This window comes from Monodon monoceros, unplaced genomic scaffold (assembly GCF_005190385.1).
Source record: "Monodon monoceros isolate NGI ecotype Baffin Bay Population unplaced genomic scaffold, NGI_Narwhal_1 Super_Scaffold_19, whole genome shotgun sequence".
Classification (NCBI taxonomy): Eukaryota; Metazoa; Chordata; class Mammalia; order Artiodactyla; family Monodontidae; genus Monodon; species Monodon monoceros.
In genome coordinates, this window is record NW_021703775.1 from 2,173,320 (window position 1) to 2,193,616 (window position 20,297).

General features: G+C 47.6%; 1 protein-coding gene across 2 annotated transcripts in view; it reads left to right on the plus strand.

Moving 5' to 3' along the window:
* The first annotated feature begins 1,010 nt into the window (after positions 1-1,010).
* Positions 1,011-20,297, plus strand: part of TGFBRAP1 (transforming growth factor beta receptor associated protein 1) — a 44,265-nt gene continuing 24,978 nt past the window's right edge. For both annotated transcript variants that reach the window (XR_003794909.1, XM_029231985.1), the window contains exons 1-2: positions 1,011-1,065; positions 15,103-15,803. Coding sequence is in view for 1 of the 2 variants with exons in the window: in XM_029231985.1 (XP_029087818.1) it covers positions 15,116-15,803 (688 nt within the window). In the remaining variant the exon portion in view is untranslated. The remainder of the gene's footprint in view (positions 1,066-15,102; positions 15,804-20,297) is intronic.

Genomic DNA, 20,297 nt, shown 5'->3' on the forward strand with positions numbered 1-20,297 from the left:
GAAGATTAATTCCTGATGGTTCTTTATTTCCTTCATTTAACTTTTTTTGGGGTGGGGTCATTTGTTTTTCTCCATTTGAAGCAGAGGACCACAGAGTAGAATCTGGTATGACTCCTGGTTCTGGAGGACGGTTTTATTCTGTAATCCCCAGGGGCTGGAGGAAAGCTGGGACCTCTAAAGTCAGGGAAAATCATTGAGAAAATTGGGCTTTTTATAATTTATGCTGATAGTTGAGCACTGACAGCTCTGGAGGGAGTTTTCTAAGTTTTTCATCGTGAAACTGGATTTTGACTATATATTGAAGAGAGGCGCATGGATTGTTCGTAACCTAGGAGTCTTCACTGTGGCTTGACCCAAAGGAATAGCTATTGATGGAATTTCCTTAAGGAGTGGGTAAACTAGCCCCAGGACTCCCTGCTTCAATACGGACACCTTGGAATACACTGCCCCTGGGGCTCGTGGCTAGCGGTGGGCCGGAGGCGGGCGGCTCATGCCCGGCACTACATTTCGGTTCCAGGGGGGCCACCAGCAGCCGTCCACTCCTACAGCCCGACTTCGTCAGGTGGCAGCGCCGTCCAGCCCTTCCCAGGAGTGATGGATGGGTGGATGGATTCATTCATTCCTTCAGCAGGTGCACTGCCCAGCGCCGTCGCGGTGCTAGAAGCAGGGCGGCGAGCGAGTCCGGCAGGCCGCGGGGGAGGAGAAAGCGCGGCCCCGACAGCGGCAGCCTCGCCGCGTTACCGACCCCGCCCTGCGCCCGGTAGGCTCCGCTCGAGCGCCCGCGGGGATCGGCGCGTCTCTCCCCAGACCCCCGAGGCAGGCGCGCCGGGAACCCTGCAGACCCCCGGCACCTGAGGCCGGAGGGGCGTTCCCCTCCCCGTAGCCCGGCCCGGGGCGGGGTCTGCAGGCGACGCGGGGCAGCAGGCCGGACGGGGCCTGGCGCTCCCGCCCTCGGCCGTCCACGTGACGGGAAGCGGCGGGGCCGGGCTGGAGCCGGGGCCGGGGCCAGGGCCCAGGAGCGCGCAGCCCGGGGCGCGGGGCCCGGAGCAGCCGGAGCGCGGGCCGGTGAGCGCGGGGCGCGCAGGGAGCGCGGGGAGGGTGGGGCTGGGGTCGGCAGGGGCTGGTGGGCGGCGGCCTGCGGGCAGGTGCGCGGACAGGTGCGCGCAGGCAGGTGCGCGGGTGGTGGGCGCGCGGCGCCGGGAGGGGGCGGCTGTGCGACTGCGCGCTTTCGGGGCAGGGAAGACCCGAGACTTGGTCCGGCTTTGGGTGGGCTTTCACTGTTCTGGAGGGAGGAGCCCGGCGGGACGACACCCCGTGCCCCTCGCCCGTCTCCCCTCCACCCTTGCGTGCGATGGTTTTGTCGCTGTGCTTGACGTTTCCTGGAGCTCATGGGATTTGAGGGTGCAGATTCCGGGCCACATTCGGGCCTGTTTGGCCTGTACTGGGAGACGGGGCAGGGGTGCGATGGGAGGAGGGGAGATCTCGCCCCTGTTCTCCCCTGGGACGGAGGTACGGGTGGAAGGAAGTTGAGTTCTCCGCTTCTCGTCTCCTGTGTTTTAAGGGGTGGCTTTCAAGACACAAGCTCCCGCCTGCGGTTGCCCGCACCTGCCATTGCTTCCGCCACGGGCTGCTGGGTGACCATCACCCCCCAGGCCCTACCTGGCCGCTGGAAATGGGGGTTCACACAGCGCCTCTTAATGCACACGGACTGTACTGGGTGCTGGGGTCCCAACCTGTCGGATCAGGGTTCCATCCTTGAGGAAGCTCTTGGGGAGGGCAGGCAGCCGCGGGGACAGTGGTGGCAGGTGAAGACCTGGGGAGAATGTGTGAGGAGGGTCCGCTGTGGTGTGAGCTGGCAGACCCTGGCCCAGAGCTCACGGCTGGAGGCGTCCCCCGAGCCCACTACCCCTCCTCTGGCCGCGCTTCTCTGTTGGTCAGCCGGAAACTCCAGCCCTATGGTCGGATAGGAAGGAACATCTGGCCAGCTGCTTCCTTTTCTTTTTCCTTCCATTTCTGACAGCCACACAGCCTCAGTGGTCACCGAAGCGGCCTCTGATGTGTGGCCCTAGAGGCCGTCTACCGCTAGCCTTCTCAGGCCCCATTCCTTTGTGAAAAGGGGCCGTGCTGCTCCATGGCGGTGGTGGGCGTGGAGCTGCAGGTTCAAACCCAGGGCATTCACTGGACGTTCTGAGCCTCATTTTCTTCAATCAAAATAGGGGGAATATGAGGAAAGATACATGCATTCCAGGAAGAAAATGTGCATTGGGCACAGAGCCTGGCACTTAGTAGGTGCTCGATGAATTATTGTTACTAAATAAAAGCGAGGATGTGGGGTGATAGCTGTCTCAGCTCTGAAGTCCGTGGTGTTGGCTCTGAGTAACCGTTAACCCAGTGAGGGCTCTCCTCTGGGGTGAGACTCCCCGGGGGCTCTGAACTCCAGTTTGCTGTGCACATTTTACAAAGACACGGGGGACAGGTGTGGTGCTAGCCCTCGCCTTCAGGTACGTCCTCTGCCTTTTCTCTTCCACTCAGACGGTGAACAGCAGTCCTTGGGTCCTACAGGTGGAGGCAAGTTGCCGTCCACTTTGGGCTCCCAGGACGCTCCAGCCTCTGCCTAACCCTCCAGTGACAAGGATTTTTGTCAGGAGCCTGTTCTTCCCTCAGGCAGCTCCAGTTGACAAGTTTTAAAAGCAGGGAGCTCACTGTTTAAAAAACGTGAAATTTCCAGGCCTGATTTGCAGCTAGCATTTCTGTTCATAAAAAAAAAGTAGTTATTATGGTTTATTCCTTCACGCTAATATTAAAATTTTGTGATCCTTTAAGAAAACTCGAGGAAATTTGACTTAACGAGTTAAGCATCTTCGTCTTGGTCTCAGTTCTCATTAGAAATACATTAGTCATTTGTGGTAGCCAGGTGTTTGTATACCGCCCGACAATTTGGCCTGTGCTTTATAACTTATCTCCTCTGTGGCAAACCTGACCCATTTTTCTTTCTTAAACAATACTGTACTACAAAATGGATGTAGAAGTAACAAGTTAATTTGGGGCTACCCCGAATGAGCTGGAGTGCCCCTTGCAGAAGGGCAGGAGTAGTCATTGAGCGTGTTGTGAAATCGTGCACATGATTTGAGATCAAGATCTTTTGATAGTCAAGTAGCTGCTGTTGGGTAAATTAAAGATTCAGGAAAAATAACATGTGGAAGAGGACAATTGCCTAGCATCCAGTAGGCCCTCAGTGATTCTTATGATGGTTTGAAGGTCCAGTATTGAGGAAGACGTTACAAAGGAAATGCCTGGAGATCCACACTCCCCCTCAGCTCTTTTCCGCCTCCCCTGCCCCGCCCTTCCCAAATCCCTGCTTGTTATAACTGCTGATGTTGCTGTTCCAGGACGCATATGATATATATACACAGAGACACGCAAATGCATGTATGTGGTATGTGTATATATGTATGTGTACATACACTTGTGTGTGTATATTTACATATATACATATTTAAATAATTCTGATTAGTATTGCCCGGGAAAACGGTCCCAACTATGAATAGTTACGTATAGGTATGTACTGGGAAACGATCAAGATGACAAGTTGGTTGTTCGGCCTTAGCTGTCTTTTTTCTTCTGTTTTAAGATACTCTTTCAGGTCACTGAAACAGGTTTATTGTGATGTAACTAGCCTTATAATATCTCTGTCACATGAGTGCAAAAGAGAACATTAAATGGTCATCCAGTGGTGTCCTGATTTTCAAAAGGGGGAAAAGTTGTCTTTGGTGCAGGTTGGTAAATGTGTTGTCGATTCCTGGCGGATTTCAGGACCGGGTCGCTGAGCAGCCGGCTGTGAGAGCTGAGAGAAGCACAGGGGCAGCATGGGCTGCAGTCCCTCAGAACAATTGACGCCACAGAAACGTGTGTCCCGTTTAGATAAGATTACCGGGCTAGCGGAGAAACGTGTCCGCGTGTCACTCTGTATCTGAGGTTGAGCAAGGCGGTGCTGACTGCACTCCATTTGGGAAGAAGCGTTTATTTGTGACACAGGTTGTTTAGGGGGCGTGGGGAGGGGGCGAGGCGTTTGGCCACAGAGAAACGTTAGAAGGGAGGGTGAGGCGGGTCCTGGGGGCCCTCTTCTAGCCTCGGGATGGAAAGCGAGGACCTACTGCTGAGGGTCCCCCGGGGAGGGCCTCACACCATGGTGCCCCCCATGTCTGGGGTTGTCTGAGTTCTCTTCGGGGATCCGAAGTCACACTCGCTCCCTTTGGTCAACGCAGTAGGAAGAACATGGCCTTGGAGTCAGAAACAGAAACGGGGCTGAAGTCCCAGTTTCTTCACCTGCGGCTTTGTAGCCTCTGTGTCCACAGTGACACCCGCCTCTCGAAGCGAAGCATCTGTCCAAACCCAGGGCCCAGGGCCGCAAACAGCTGGTGCCCATCCTTCATCCAGACTCAGAGTGGCCTTGAGCCCGGGGTGGGCAGTGTGGTGCAGTGGTTAGGGCCCCGCTCTCCGTGGTCCTTCAGCCTGTGAGAGCTCCATCTCCCCCTGCGGAGTGACGGGAGTGCTGGCCTGGTCGGCCACCGCGGTGAGCTGGAAGAGCCCGCTTGATCCAGAGCCTGGCACGTGAGGAGCATCGCAGGGGTTGTGGCTCCCCTAGGATACTGTTATCACTACCCTGTCCTCCAAGGAGCCAGAGAATAGCCCAGAGGGAGCATGTCATCCACCCAGATTCAAGAAGGGGACAGGCCCAGAGGCTTTAAGTGACTTGCCAGGAATACACTCTGTTCACCTGAGTCCATCCCAGACTTTCCCGGCTACCCTGGTCCAGCGTCTGCTCAGTCTTTTCCCTGGGTCCACGAGAAACTGGCCCCGAGCTTGCTTCTTAGCCTCCATGGGAGAGAGGCCAGGTGACCTGCGGTGTTGTGAGCCCTCCTTTCCGGCCCCTCCACTCAGCTCCGTCCTCTGGGCCTCAGCTGTTTCTCCTGATCTTATGGGACCAACGTGATAACCTGTTGGCATGGGGTTGAAAACAGCCGGTGAAACTTGGGAGGCTGTGTATGTCCCCCCCCCCCCGGCCCTTTCCTGGAACGTGAGAATGTGTGACAACTTTAATTCCCTTGTAGGTTTGATATTTTCAGACCTGATTTCAGTAGAACTGCTATTTTCAGTTTTCCCAAAGATTTCCCCCTTCTAGAGTATTGGTATCTCAGGTCTTTATAAATGCGTTTACCCAGGTTAATCGAGAAACTTCTTATGAAACTTTTTTCTATGAAAGTCTGTTGTTAAAATGGCAAAATAAAAATTTTTTTTAAGTTGCATTTGTAGAAATACTGTAAATGACAGGCAGATTCAAGGATTGCAAGCTCTCTTACAGCTAACGCCTGAACTCCTCTGACCAGTGGCAGGCTCTCGGAGGGTCTCTGCCATGCTCCCTGGGCCCACTTCCAAGACTCTGACCCCCAGTCAGAGTCTTTCTTTCTTTTTCAATTTCTTGGCCGCACCCTGCGGCATGCAGGATCTTAGTTCCCCAACCAGAGATCAAACCCGTGCCCCCTGCGGTGGAAGCGTGGAGTCTTAACCACTGGACCACCAATGAAATCTATTTTCTGATGAATGGTTTCCATCCCTTGAAACGGTGCCCAGGGAGTGGTTTTTGCCCCCGATCCCTTTTGACAACTGGTGGGTTTGTAGAGCACCTCACGTGCTTGCAGACGTAGACATGGCTTTCCAGCTCAAGTGCCTGAGGAATTCAAGGATTCAGAACTGAATGTAGCTAATAAAACAAGTGACTGATGTGGGATAATATGAATAGGTTAATGACTGTAACTTCTCTTTATAAGTAAGAGGGAAGGTTGGCCAAGTTTACATTTTTAAGGGTTTCGCATCTTGTGATCAGTTTGGAGTTTATCTTTTAGGCAGTGGCACACTTTCCGAAGCGCTTTCAGGGGGGTGATGACGTGATGTTTGAGATGTGAGGTCCATGGTCCTGCCCATCTTCCTGTGTTGGCTTAGAATCGGGCCTGGCTCTGGTCCAAACGTTAGAATGACCGTTTGATCTCTGTTCACTTATAAAGGACTATCAGAAAATTTTAAAAAAATGTAAAATGGGACAATAGCAAATCTGCCTTTAGGTAAAGTGTCCTTTTTAAAATGTAGGTAAGAATTAATCTTTAGCTGGTCCATAGGGAAGCACCTCCTGTGATAGGGCTGTGATACCCATTGATGGGTTTTTACCTCTAAAGTGATACATCTCTGATGCACATATGCTGCGTAGGGCTCTATAGAGTTTGTTTTATTTTAAAGTGTTGATGTAATCCTCAAATGTGTGATTCTTTGCAGACACACAGGATGCCATGCCCATCTTAAGGCTGTTCTCATATAATGTGAACGTTCTGTGACAGGAGGTAACAGTGTCCTTTGGTTCAAGAAAAGTAATTATTGGCGAGGATCCCATCTTAATAAACAGCACTTTGTCATAGCATTCTTTTAGCAGGATATATTTATTTCTGGCTCAGATCGGGAGTCTATATGTATATATATATATTTTTTTCTTTGTTTAATCTTGTAACCTTGGGTCTACGAGTATCTTTCTGCGTCTAGATAATCTTTCTACCTCAAACATTGCTTTTATTCCATGTTTATTCTTTCTGCTGTGACTTTTACCTGCGGCGTGGAGCATTTCCATTGCTCCAGGTTCTTGCAAATCCCCAACGTCCTAGGACTTCAGAGGTGTTGTCCGCTTGACGGATATGCAGCGAAGTCTCCTTGTAGCTGCAATTCGCAATTCCAGATGGTTCTACAGGTTAATCACTCCTCCACGGCTGCTGGCCATTCACGTCTCCGCTTCTGTGAGAAGCCGGATCACCTTTTGCCCGGTCTTCTGTGAGATTCGTGTTATTTTCTTCCCGTGCGAGTTCTCTGGACCATCCGGGCGTGTTTTCGTCAGACGTGTGAGGTCAGCGTCTTCTCCCCCATCCTCATGTTTCTTCATCTTAACTTTTCACTTTCTTTTTTTTTTTTTTGCGGTACACGGGCCTCTCACTGCGGTGGCCTCTCCCGTTGCGGAGCACAGGCTCCGGACGCGCAGGCTCAGCGGCCATGGCTCACGGGCCCAGCCGCTCTGCGGCATGTGGGATCTTCCCGGACTGGGGCACGAACCCGCATCCCCTGCATCGGCAGGCGGACTCTCAACCACTGCGCCACCAGGGAAGCCCAACTTTTCACTTTCTTGATGGTATCTTTTGAAGAACGTAGGTTTTACATTTTAACGTGAATAAATTTATCTTTCTCCCTAGGGTTTGTGCTTTTTTATCTTATTCTAGAAGTTCTTCCCTACCTTAAGGTCATTAACATAGTTTTCCCCTATTTTCTTCTCAAAGTTTTAAAGTTATGCCTTCCAAACTTAAGACTCTTCATCCATCTGGAATAGTTCTGATGTACGGTATAACGTAGGACTCTGGTTTATCTTTTTTCTTCTGTGTGGATATCCAGTTGCCCAGCACTGTTTACTGAGCAGGTGAGTGCTCTGTATACACCCCGTGACATGCAGTGCCACCTCTGCCATATTTCTAGGTTCCGTATATGCACGGTCTGTTTCTGAGCCCTCGGGTATGTTCTCTTGGGTTCGTCCTGTACCAGCACCACATTATCCCAATAGCCATCACTTTATATTTCATCTTATCTGTTGAGTCAAGTCCCCTTACCTTACCTTTTTCAGAAGTGTCTTGCCTTTTTTGGTCCTTCTCTGCATATGAATTTTATAGTCTTCATGTTGAGTTATACACACACACACACACACAGATACACACATATATACCTGTTACAATTTTATTGGAATTGCATTTTTTTCTCTGGGTCTTTTAGGGGCAAGTTTGCTTTTTGTGGAAGCAGAATTTGCATACAGTAAAATACGCCGAACCTAAGCGCACAGTTCAGTGAATTTTGACAAACCCATACACCTGTGCAACCAATGCCTCAAACAAGACATAGGATATTTGTGTCACCCCAGAAAGTTCCCTTGTGTCACCCCTTTCTTTCCAAAGTAACCACTGTTCTGACTTCTATCACTATAGATGAGTGTTGCCTGCTTTTGAACATCATATACTTGCAGACACACGTATGTGTATGGTTTCTTTCATTCACTGTTTTTGAGGTTCATCCATGCTGTTGGCTTTAGCGGTGGTTTATCCTTTTTATTTCCAAGTTGTATTCTGCTTTGTGAATACACCACGTATGGGTACAAATGGGTAAAACTGAACTGTTTCCTGTTTTGGGCTATTATGAATAAGGCTGCTATGAACATTCTTGTACAAGTCTTATTGTGGGTGTTGGCATGTACTCTGGAGAAATGGAAACATTAAGAGCGGAACTGACGGGTGACAGGATATATGCATGTTTAACTTTGTAAAAGACCACCAGATTTCCAAGGCAACGGTACCATTTTATCCTCCTTCCAACAAAGTATGAGATTTCTAGTTGTCCTTTATCCTCATTAACACTTAGTGTTGTCAATCTTTTTTTTTTTTTTTTGTGGTACGCAGGCCTCTCACTCTTGTGGCCTCTCCCGTTGCGGAGCACAGGCTCCGGACGCGCAGGCTCAGCGGCCATGGCTCACGGGCCCAGCCGCTCCACGGCATGTGGGATCTTCCCGGACCGGGGCACGAACCCGTGTCCCCTGCATCGGCAGGCGGACTCTCAACCACTGCGCCACCAGGGAAGCCCATGTCAGTCTTTTTAATTGTCGCCATTCTAATAGGTGTGAAATGGTATCTCATGGCTTAAAATAGATTTCTCTGATGGCTAATAATGGTGAACATCGTTTCACGTTCTTATTGGTCATTCACATACCTTCACTTTTGAATCTTTTTCCCATTTAACAACTAAAGTTGTCTTTGTATTATTGGTTGGTGGGAGTTCTTATATATTCTGGAAAATGAGCCCTTTGCCTGATATGTATATCACAAATTTTTCTCCCAGTCTGGGGCTTGGCTATTCATTTCCCTAATGGTGTCTTTCAATGGATACACATTTTAAATGTTTATAAAATCCAGTTTATTACCTCTTTTTCTTTTCTGGTTAGTGCTTTTTGTATCCTAAGAAATCTTTATATACCCCGAGGCCCCAAAGATATTCTTCTACCTTTTCTTCTAGAAGATTTATAGTTTTAGCTTTTGCTTTTAAAATAATTTGATGCATCTCAGATTAATTTCTGTACATGGGATGAGGTAGGGGTAATTGAGGTTAATTCTTAACCCCATTGAAGGTTATCCACATGTTCCAGTGCCATTGATGGAAATGATTTTACTTTCCCCACTGAATTTCATTGGTGCCTTTGTCAAGAACCAATTGAATACATATGTGTGGGTCTAATTTTGGACTTTCTCTCCTGTTCCATTGATCTATTTGCCTATCTAGATATCTTAATTACTCCAGTTTTATAGCAATTGCTGAAATCAGTGTAGGTCCTTCAACTTTGTTCTTTGTTTTCAAGATTGTTTTGACTATTCTAGGTACTTGGATTACCATTTAAATTTTAAAACCAGTTTGTCAATTTCTGCAGAAATGTATGCTGAGATTAAAAATCAGGTCTTCCTTAATATCTAGCAATAAGATTTTAAGATTTTCTCCTTGAAGTTCTTACACGTCTTTGCTAGACAATTTCTTCATACCTTAATTTTTTTATACTACCGTAAATGTCCTTTATTCAAGATTAAAATTTCTAATTGTTGTTTGTGTGTAGAAATGAAGATTACTTTGGTATACTGATTTTTTTGATTAAAGGATATTTCTAACCTTTTATTAATTCTAATAGATTATTTGTGAGTTTCCATGCAAATGGTACTGTCACCTGTAAACAATTATAGTTTTATGTCTTTGTCTTCAATTCTTTGTAACTATTCTTTTTCAACTGGCGAAGACTTCCATTACAATGTTGACTACCAATGGTGTATTAGTTTGCTAGGGCTGCCGTAACAAAGTACCCTAAACTGGGTGGCTTAAGCAACATAAATTTTTGTTGTCCCACAGTCTGGAGTAGAGAAGTGTGAGATCAGGGTGGTGGTGGAGGTGATGCCTCCTAAGGACTCTGAGGGAGAATCTATTCTAGGCCTCTCCCCGAGGTCCTCACAGCCTTGGGTGTTCCCTGGCTTGTAGATAGCCATCTTCTCCCTGGGTCTCCACGTGTCCGTCCTCTACGTATGTCTGTCTTGAGTCCAAATTTCCCCTCTTTGTAAGGATACCACTCATATTGGATTAGGGTCCACCCTAATGACCTCATCTTAACTTGATTATCTGTAGGGACCCTATTTCCATATAAGGTCCTATTCACTGGTAATGGGAGTTAGGACTTTTTTTTTTGCGGTACGCGGGCCTCTCACTGTTGTGGCCTCTCCCGTTGCAGAGCATAGGCTCCGGACACACAGGCCCAGCGGCCATGGCTCACGGGCCCAGCCGCTCCGCGGCATGTGGGATCTTCCCGGACTGGGGCATGAACCCGCGTCCCCTGCATCGGCAGGCAGACTCTCAACCACTGCGCCACCAGGGAAGCCCGGGAGTTAGGACTTTGTAACATACTTGGGGAGATATAATCAACCCACAAGAGATGATAAGGGTCTTGTTCCTTCTTTTATGTGTTTTCTCTTTTAATCTTTAAATGTGCTCAGTTAAACTTGGCAGATTTTATTACCTTAAACCAATATTGCATGTCAACTTATTCATATTGTGTTCATATATATATACACACACACACACATATATATGTGTTGCTTGACTCAGTGTGCTAACATTTAATACTTTTGCATGTTTATTTATAAGACTGATCTATGATTTTCCTTTTTCCTATATCCTTATCTGGTTTGGATATCAAAGTTATACTTTACACTGGCTTTATAAAATGAAGTAGGATACGTTCCTTCTTTTTTATTCTCAGGAAAATGTATTGTGTAAAATTGGAATTATGCGATTGCCAAAGGTCTGGTAGAACTGTTAGGAGATCCATCTGGACCTGGTGCTTATTTTATGGGACAGTGTCCATGAAATCAGAGTATAGCCCGAGGTCTTGCATTGTGTAAATGCATCAGCTCTCCCAGGCTCGGCCAAGTGCTACGAAGAGAAGTAGGGCCTCTAGAAGGCTGTTGTAACAGTTCTTCAAGTAAAGAACACAGAAAAACATTTTTGAAGCTTATGGGTAATCTCAAAATCTGCTGCCCAGCTCTCTGTGTAGCAGCAAGAAGGGACTTATTGAACTGAGGCTTCCTAGGAAACCTAAAGGGACCTAGGAAGTTGCCAAAGCAACAGGTTCTTTTGACAGTGGCTTCAGGTGTAACTACAAGATACTGTGTACATCTGTAGAAGAAAACTAGTATTTTTACATTAACATTTTCAAAGACACTCAGATTCTGATTATCACTAGTGGTGGTGTGTATATTCTTAATTTGGTGGAAAGTAATCACTAATATTTAAATTTTGGCCCTTAGCACACATGTTGCTTTATACTGTTACTTGTGTAGTTTTCTATTATGTCCTTAATGAGATTGGGAGACTCTTGGGAAAGGCACAGTGTCTTGTAACTTTTTTTGCACACATACAGGTGCTTGTTGCATATGTAATGTTATCTGTTTTTATTGTCCATGAATGTATTAATATTTTTCCCTTTTTTTCTCTAGGTATATATTTTGCAATTTTGAGAACACTGAAATATTGATCTTTTAAATTACAGCCATGCTTTTAAGGTGCAGTTCTAAGAAAAAGTTAGTTTAAATATCAGATCAGTTTGCAATCACACGATAAAGTATGAATTGTACACTTTAGAGAAATTTTTAATCTTATTACCATGTTAAAACCTCTCTGAATTCAGACCTCAGTAAAGTGGACTTAATATAGGGAGGTACAGCCTAAAGTTTATCTTTCTGTGATTCATTATTTTATCCAAGTAAATTTATCATGTGACTAGATCATGGAGGAAATTTTCCTGCTGCTTAAAGGAATAAGTCATTTTTAAGTATCAGAATGTTTAGTGTCAGCTTTCATTTACCTCCATGTAATTCTGTTTTAGCAACTTTGGAGTTTATAATACACTATTGTTGACCTTTGTGCTGTGAATTGGCTCTCCAGGACTTTATCTAGCACTAGATACACACTTGCACGCTTAAACAAAATCTCCCCAACATGCCCCCAGCACCTGGGAACCACCATTATACTCTCTGTTTTCAGGAGTTCAGCTTTTTTAGACTCCACATATAAGTGAGATCAGTCAGTGTTTGTCTTTCTCTGCCGTATCTCACTTAGCATAACGCCTTCAAGGTCCACGCATGCTGTTGTAAATGGCAGTATTTCATTTTTCTCATGGCTAAAGAATACTCCCTTGTATAGACGTATATGCATGTATGTGTGCGTGTATGTGTGTCCATATATCTCACATTTTCTTTATCCATTCATCCATTGACAGACACTTAGGTGGTTTCCATATCTTGGGTATTGTGAATAGTGCTGCAGTAAACATGGGAGCGCAGAGATCTCTTCGAACTTCTTTTTTCATTTCCTCTGGATATATACCGAGAAATGGAATTGCTGGATCATATGGCATTTCTATTGTTAATTTTTTGCGGAGCCTCCACAGTGTTTTCCATAGGGGCTACACCAGTTTTCCACCGACAGTATACAAGTGTTCTCGTATCTCCACATCTTCATCAATTCTTGTTGTCTTCTTGGTCACGGCCATTCTAACACCTGTGAGGGGTGTCTCACGGGGGCTCTGATTTGCATTCCCTGGTGATTAGTATCGTTGAGCACCGTTTAGTGTACCTGTTGGCCATTTGGATGTCTTCTTTGAAAAAAAATGTCTATTTAGTTCCTCTGCACATTTTTGATTGGATGGTTTGGTTGTTATTATTATTGATTTGTATGAGTTCTTTATATATTTTGGGTATTAATCCCTTATCTGATATATGGTTTGCAAATATTTCCTCCCATTCTGTAGGTGGCCTTTTCATTTTGTTGATTATTTCTTTTGCTGTGCGGACGACTTTTAGTTTGATGTAGCCCCACTTGTTGACTTTTGCTTGTGTTGCTTGTGTTTTTGGTGTCATAGTCAAAAAATTATTGCCAGTCCAAAGTCAAGGAGCTTCTTCCCTACGTTTTGTTTCAGTTTTACGGTATCAGGTCTTATGTTTAAATCTTTAATCCATTTTGATTTAATTTTTGTGAGTGATGTGAGATGGGGTCCAATTTCATTTTTCTGCACGTGGTTATCCAGTTTTTCCAGCATCACTTATTGAAGAAACTGTCCTTTCCCCATTGAGTATTCTTGGTTCCCTTGTCAAATATTAGGTGATTGTATAAGTGGAGGATTATTTCTGGGCTCTCTATTTTGTTTTATTGAGCTCTGTGTCTATTTTTATGCCGGTACCATACTGTTTAAATTACTATAGCTTTGTAGTATAGCTTGAAACCAGGAAGTTTGATGCCTCCAGTTGTGTTCTTCTTTTTCATGATTGCTTTGGCTATTTGGGTCTTTTGTGATTCCATACAAATTTTAGGATTATTTTTTCTATTTCTGTAAAAAATGCCACTGGAATTTTGATAGGGATTGTATTGGATCTATCGATGGTTTGGGGGTAGTAAGTACCTTTTAACAATGTTAATTCTTCCAATCCATGAACATATTCAATAGGTATCCTTCCATTTGTGTCCTCTTCAGTTTCTTTCATCAACATCTTGTAGCTTTCATTGTACAGGTTTTCACTTCCAGCCTTTGCTGGAACGCATCAAAGAATTAGGGCTTTGGTCTCTTATGAGGCAACACTTTTGGATACTGGAAGTGAGAAGAAGTCCAGCCAGCCTCCCTCTGACTTCATTAGGCCCTGCAGTTCTCTTTAGAGCTGCATAATCCCCCTCTCCTGCTTGAGGCTGTCAGGGACTACTGGGCGTGAGTCTGCTTTCTGGCCAGTGGAGACATCAGGGAAAAGCCATCTTGCTCATTCCTGCTGCCTCTAACTTTGTGGAGTGTGAAACCAGTGTCCTTTCCAGAGGAAGAAGTAGAAAGCCCAGGGTTAGAGTGTGGGGCAGTCTGTCCTCTGGTGGAAGTAATCCATTAACTGACTTGTCAGTAACCTCACAAATCCACTAAGTACCTCAACTCACCACCTGCAAGCCTTGGAGATTTGCAGCACATCTTTTCTTTTATTCTTTTTGGCCACGCCATGCAGCATGTGGGGTCTTAGTTCCCCAACCAGGGATTGAGCCCACATCCCCTGCAGTGGAAGCGCGGAGTCTTAACCACTGGACCTCCAGGGAAGTCCTGAGGCACGTCTCTACTGCTCCAGAGAACAAGTTTCCTCTGGGAGCCAAATATGGTGCTGGGGCAACGTGCGTACCTCAGTGGGAAAAATGCAAGGGAATTTGGGGTGTGATCCCTGCCTCTGCGTCTCCTGTGAGATGTGAGGGGCAGGAATTAACCACACAATGTAGGTTGCTCTCCGCCATTCACTTAGACACCGAGTCTCGTGGCTGGTGAGGCTCAGGGGAACATCAATGAGGATCACTTTTGCCTTTTTCTGAAGTGTTTTTGTTGCGTTGTCTGTGTGAACAGGTGTGCTTGTCTTCTACCCACAGGTGTGTTTCCCAGGAACAGTGTAAGGAGACTCCCTATAAGTCTCAGCTCTCTTGAGAATGGGCAGGGTGGCACTTCATTAGAGGCACACGTGTGCTCTCCTGCCGGGGTCTCTGTTTGCCTGGTGGGAGGAGACCAAGTGGGAAATTTTTTTTTTTTGCGGTACGTGGGCCTCTCACTGCTGTGGCCTCTCCCTTTGTGGAGCACAGGCTCCGGACGCGCAGGCTCAGCGGCCATGGCTCACGGGCCCAGCCGCTCCGCGGCATGTGGGATCCTCCCGGACCGGGGCACGAACCCGCCTCCCCTGCATCGGCAGGCGGACTCTCAACCACTGCGCCACCAGGGAAGCCCGGGAATCTTTTCTCTCCTTCACTTTTTTCCAATAGCGTCGAATGATTTCCTTTCCCTGAAATCGGAGCTGGGAATCCATGTATAGTTATCGCGACCAGAAATGGTTCTGCTTGGCCCTCGTTCCTCTAGCTTACGCTTCTTTTCCTCCCCCGCAGGTCAGCCGCGGACATGATGAGCACCAAGGCGTTCGCCCTGGTCCCCGCCGTTGAGCGGGAACAGCTGATGGGCGACAGGGAACGGGTGTCATTGGAGTGTGTGGAGTGCTGCGGCCGGAACCTGTACGTGGGCACCAGCGACTGCTTCGTGTACCACTTCCTGCTGGAGGAGGAGACCGCGCCCGGTGGGTCGGCCACGTTCACGGCCACCAAGCAGCTGCACAGACACCTGGGCTTCAAGAAGCCGGTGAATGAGCTGCGGGCGGCGTCGGCCCTCCACCGGCTGCTGGTGCTCTGTGACGGCTCCATCACCCTGGTCCACATGCTGAGCCTGGAGCCCGTGCCCTCGGGTGCCCGCATCAAGGGGGCCACGGCCTTCGCCTTGAATGAGAACCCGGTGAGCGGAGACCCCTTCTGCGTGGAGGTCTGCATCATCTCCGTCAAGCGCAGAACCATCCAGGTGTTCCTGGTGTACGAGGACCGCGTGCAGATCGTCAGGGAGGTGTCCACTCCGGAGCAGCCCCTGGCAGTGGCGGTGGACGGCCACTTCCTGTGCCTGGCCCTGACCACCCAGTACATCATCCTCAACTATAGCACGGGCGTCGCCCAGGACCTGTTTCCCTTCTGCAGCGAGGAGAAGCGGCCCATCGTCAAGAGGATAGGGAGACAGGAGTTCCTCCTGGCAGGCCCCGGCGGATTGGGTGAGGCGCCTCGGCTAACCTCGCCGACCTCTGCCCGGTCTCCCCGCGTTCCGTCCTTGAATTCACGCTGAGCTCGGAGAGGGAGATTGTGGTTCTGAAAACTAGATACTCGTGCCAACAGAACTGCACGCCCAGTGCTTGCGCAGTTTTCATTAGATTGTTTTGTGAGTGTGGGTTTAATGGAACAAAAATAGGCCGCTCTTAGAATCACATTTCCTTTGTGCTAAAGTAGAGCCTGACGATGGCTCTGGGGAGAGAATTCCGCTAAGGGGATAAGTACACAAAGAAGAATCTGTAAGACTTCTCTATAAGATTTTCTCCTGTGGGTGGGTTTCCTAGCGGATTGGTTTTATTCTCCATTCTGAACGGAGCTGAGGGAGCTCACTTAACAGATGATTTCAAAGGTGGAGGCTCCAAGGGTATGTCCCTGGTTTTCTCTTACTGACTGCGGTTTGGTCCCACCAAAAAGCGTCTAGCAGCTAGTCCTTAAAAGGGCTTGAGCTGTTTGGTGTGGCCTTCCTCATTCTCCGCACTGCCTCCTAATGTCATCGGTGGTCATGGTCGTGGATGGTTCATAGTGTGTTTGTCTGGGACAAGCAGGTGCTGAGATGAGTGAGTCTCCCTTAACACCCATAGTCTTTAACCTGTCTTCCTGCCCTCTTATAACTTTGTGATGTCCGTGGCTATGGGAGTAGTGCCTGGATCCTTTAAGTCCCAAGGGGCTGCCGAAGGGCAGCATTCTGTTGCTGTCCATTCCTCCTTCCTGTCGACTGGAACCTTCTGCAAGAGAAGCTTCTCATTAACTTGGTTTGCCCCCAGGATCATCATATAAGAAAGGCAGGAGAAGGTGGTTTTCGGAAAGATGACCCTTCTGTCTTCCCTAAGTGAAGTGTCACCATGAATCATGGATGTAAATGTATGTGGTGTTTCAGTCCATCTGCCCTTGGGGGTGGTTTATTCAGGTTGACTGCAAGCCCCTTCCCCACACCCCGGGAACTTTGGTATCTTCCTTGCCTTCTGCTGTGACAAGGTGTCCGGGGTCCCTCTGTACGTTTCCTGCCCTAGATCTGGTTTCCGCCATTTCTCCAAGGACCCCTGATGTTTAGAGACCACAGTCTGGGTGCTGGAGGTGCTTGGGGTCCATTGTTTCTAGGTCTCTTGGGTAGACAGAGCTGGGAAGTATGCATTATTTAAAGATAAAACCCATCATGAGAGCATATCGATGGAACAAGTTTGGGGCTACCGGACCCTGACCCCGTCTGTCTGCGTGCCTGTGTCTCCTCCCGCCCACCCCCAAATCCTAGTAAGTTCCCACCGTGACGTGGTTGTTCCTTTGATCTGCCCCACAGGACACAGAGCAGAAGGACAGGACCGACACCACCGCGCCCACCATGTAATCACCAGAAAACGTTTGATTGTAGTTCTTTTGTCCTCAGGGTACGGGCCGTGTAACCCACTAGGAACGGGCAGTCACGTTTCTGCGTTTAACGTCACTGGGAATAGTTCCCATCCATGTGGCTGTGCCGACAACGGGATATACAGTTAGACGGATGTGCTTCGTTTCACTTTCCATTTCTAGAAATTGCTTTCTCTCATTGTTTTCTTCTGTAAATATGTACAAGTTTCCACGTCAGATCCACACAGCAAGGTACATTCCCCTACTCTCTCCTTCCCCCAGAAGTAACCTTTATTAGTGTTTGTCCTTTCATTTTCAAATAAAAATTATAAATGAATATGTAGATATGTGTATCTCCCTCTTTCAGAGTTGCAGGCTGTCTCTCCCGTGTAGAGGGACCACCATGCCTCAGTCAGGCCCCGGTGGTGGGCATTTGGGTTTTTTCCAGTCCATGGTATTAGTAGGAGCTTATCTGTTTGGATTTTTCCAGTGTATCTGTGGGAAATCTTTCTAAAGATGGGGTTGCTGAATCCACATGTAAACGCATGTGAATCTGGAGGGGGACAGTGCCACCCACTCCCCTCACCCCCGACAAAGGTGGTAGGTACCGTTTTTTCTTCCCCTGGTGCCTGTTTCCCCTGAGCTTTGCCAGCAGCGTCCATATATTGTCAGACTTTCGTGTTTTTGCCCGTCTGGCCCATGAGGAATGGTATCTCAGTGGTGTTAATCACATTTCTCCTTTTATAATCAAGATGGAACATTTTTCAAGAATTTAAGAGCCATTTGCCTTTCTTATAATTATCCCTTCTCGCTAGCTGTTTAGTTTAGCATTTGTTATATATTTGAGATACCAGCTTATCTGAGACATGTTTCAAATATCTCCAGTTTTTACCCTGAAAAAGCGTTTCTTACACGTTTCTATATAATCAAATGTATTAACCTTTGTACTTTATTGCTTCTTTTCTGAGTCATAATTATTAGGGATGTTTCCCCCTCTCCCAGGTTGTAGACAGATTTTCTGCTGGTACTTTTATGGTTTCATTTCTTATAGTGAAGAGTGAATTCGATATCCTCTTCGTCTGTATGGTTGTCTGTTCTCCCCACACCTGATTCAGGAGTCTGTCTTTCCTCGCTGGTGGCGGTGGCTGCCTCTCAGGTACAGTCAGTCTCCTCATGCCGTTGGGCCTCGCCTGATGGGTTTCCTGTTTTCTTCCATCAGTCCGATTGCTTATTGATGAGCCGGAGCCTGCTTTGGCTGTAAAGGCTTTGTTGTGAAAACATTTGACTCCAGTATCCTTGTGTTGGTTTTAGTGTCCAGATTGAAGGGAAATGGTAGTCAATCATGTTCAGGCCTCATTTTTCCTCAATAATCTGTCTCAACTACCTGGGCATCATGGTAAATGAACCAACCTTCTTAATTGTTGTTCTGCTTGTAACAGGTGTGATTATAAGCAAATTGGAGATCCCTTGTAAGCTCTGTAAACCTCACTACATGCAGGCTCTGTGTACCACACAGTAATCACCACCATCATTAAAGGGCTTCAGAAATTAAGTTCAAGCAAATTACTGTAATGAATGCATATGTACCAGCAGACATACGAACGCTTATGTTTTCATTTTGCCCACTGCCTTCCCCCCTGAAGATCCCATGTGCCCACTCCCCTGTCATGAGAAATTGCTCTTAACTTTTTGCCTTAGTTTTTTTTTTTTAATAAATTTATTTATTTTATTTTTGGCTGCGTTGGGTCTTTGTGCAGGCTTTCTCTAGCTGTGGTGAGCGGGGATTACTCTTCGTTGCAGTCCACAGGTTTCTCATTGCGGTGGCTTCTCTTGTTGCAGAGCATGGGCTCTAGGTGCGTGGGCTTCAGTAGTTGTGGCACTTGGGCTCAGTAGTTGTAGCTTGCAGGCTCTGGAGTGCAGGCTCAGTAGTTGTGGCACACGGGCATAGTTGCTCCGCAGCATGTGGGATCTCGCTGGACCAGGGCTCGAACCCGTGTCCCCTGCATTGGCAGGCAGATTCTTAACCACTGCACCACCAGGGAAGTCCCTTGCCTTAGTTTTTTTGTGTTTGTTTTGTTTTGTGTTTTTGGCGGGGCCGCGCAGCCTGTAGGATCTCAGTTCCCCGACCAGGGATTGAACCTGGGCCCCGGCAGTGAAAGCCCAGAATCCTAACCACGAGGCCACCAGGGAACTCCGTGCTTTAGTTTAAATTGTACTATTTTAGCAGCGCTTTGTTGAAAATTTCATAATACAATTGATTATTGTGACTTTAAACTCTATCCTTGGGTAATGCTTCTTGAACAATGCAGATAATTCAGCTATTCCATACCCCTCATGGCCCCCCTTCCCCCTCCCAGCTCAGATAAGGGGGTCCACTGATATTTAGAGGGTGGAAACCGTCTAAATGGAAAAACAACCCAGTGGAAAACAATGGTTTTTGAAGGTGTACCATTTACAAACGTGGTACATTTGCAGGTTGACAGCACTTGTGTGCCTTTGACAATATAGAAACAATAGCGCGTGTCACCTGCTTTCAAGCATAGAATCGGTGTGTGGGTGTCAACAACGGTGCCCCTGTTCCTGAGTGGACCGGTGGCACCTTAACTCCACCTGACCTGGACCGCTGGTTGCCAGTTACTGATCTGCTCTTTTATTCCAGTGAAATCCTCTGCTTTTCTTTTTGTGTAGAAGCCTCTGTTCTTGATCTCTGGTTTCTGCCCTTTTCATTGCAAGAACATTCATGTCTGATCCTCTGTGCTGCACAGTCCCTGGTCAGGCGATGCCCGGCCTTAGCGGGTAAGTGCGGCGACCCTGATTTAATTCCAGGGCGAGGCTGGACAGCGTTTTGGTGTCCGTGCTCCCATGAGAGCTGTGCTATCCAGAACATGGTTATTTGACCTGAAATTCACAGGCTCCTTGGGGTTGCTGTATGCTTGTCCCGTCACCAGGTTACATTTGCCAGACGTCTGGGTGCAGATGGTGTGCTTTTCTCTCCCTTTGGGCTCTTTCGCTGTCTGGTTCTAAATGCTCGGAAAATTCTAGAGGGTGCGAACCTCATTTCCTCCTGCGAAGCTCAAGCTTTGCACCTCGAGTTTCTC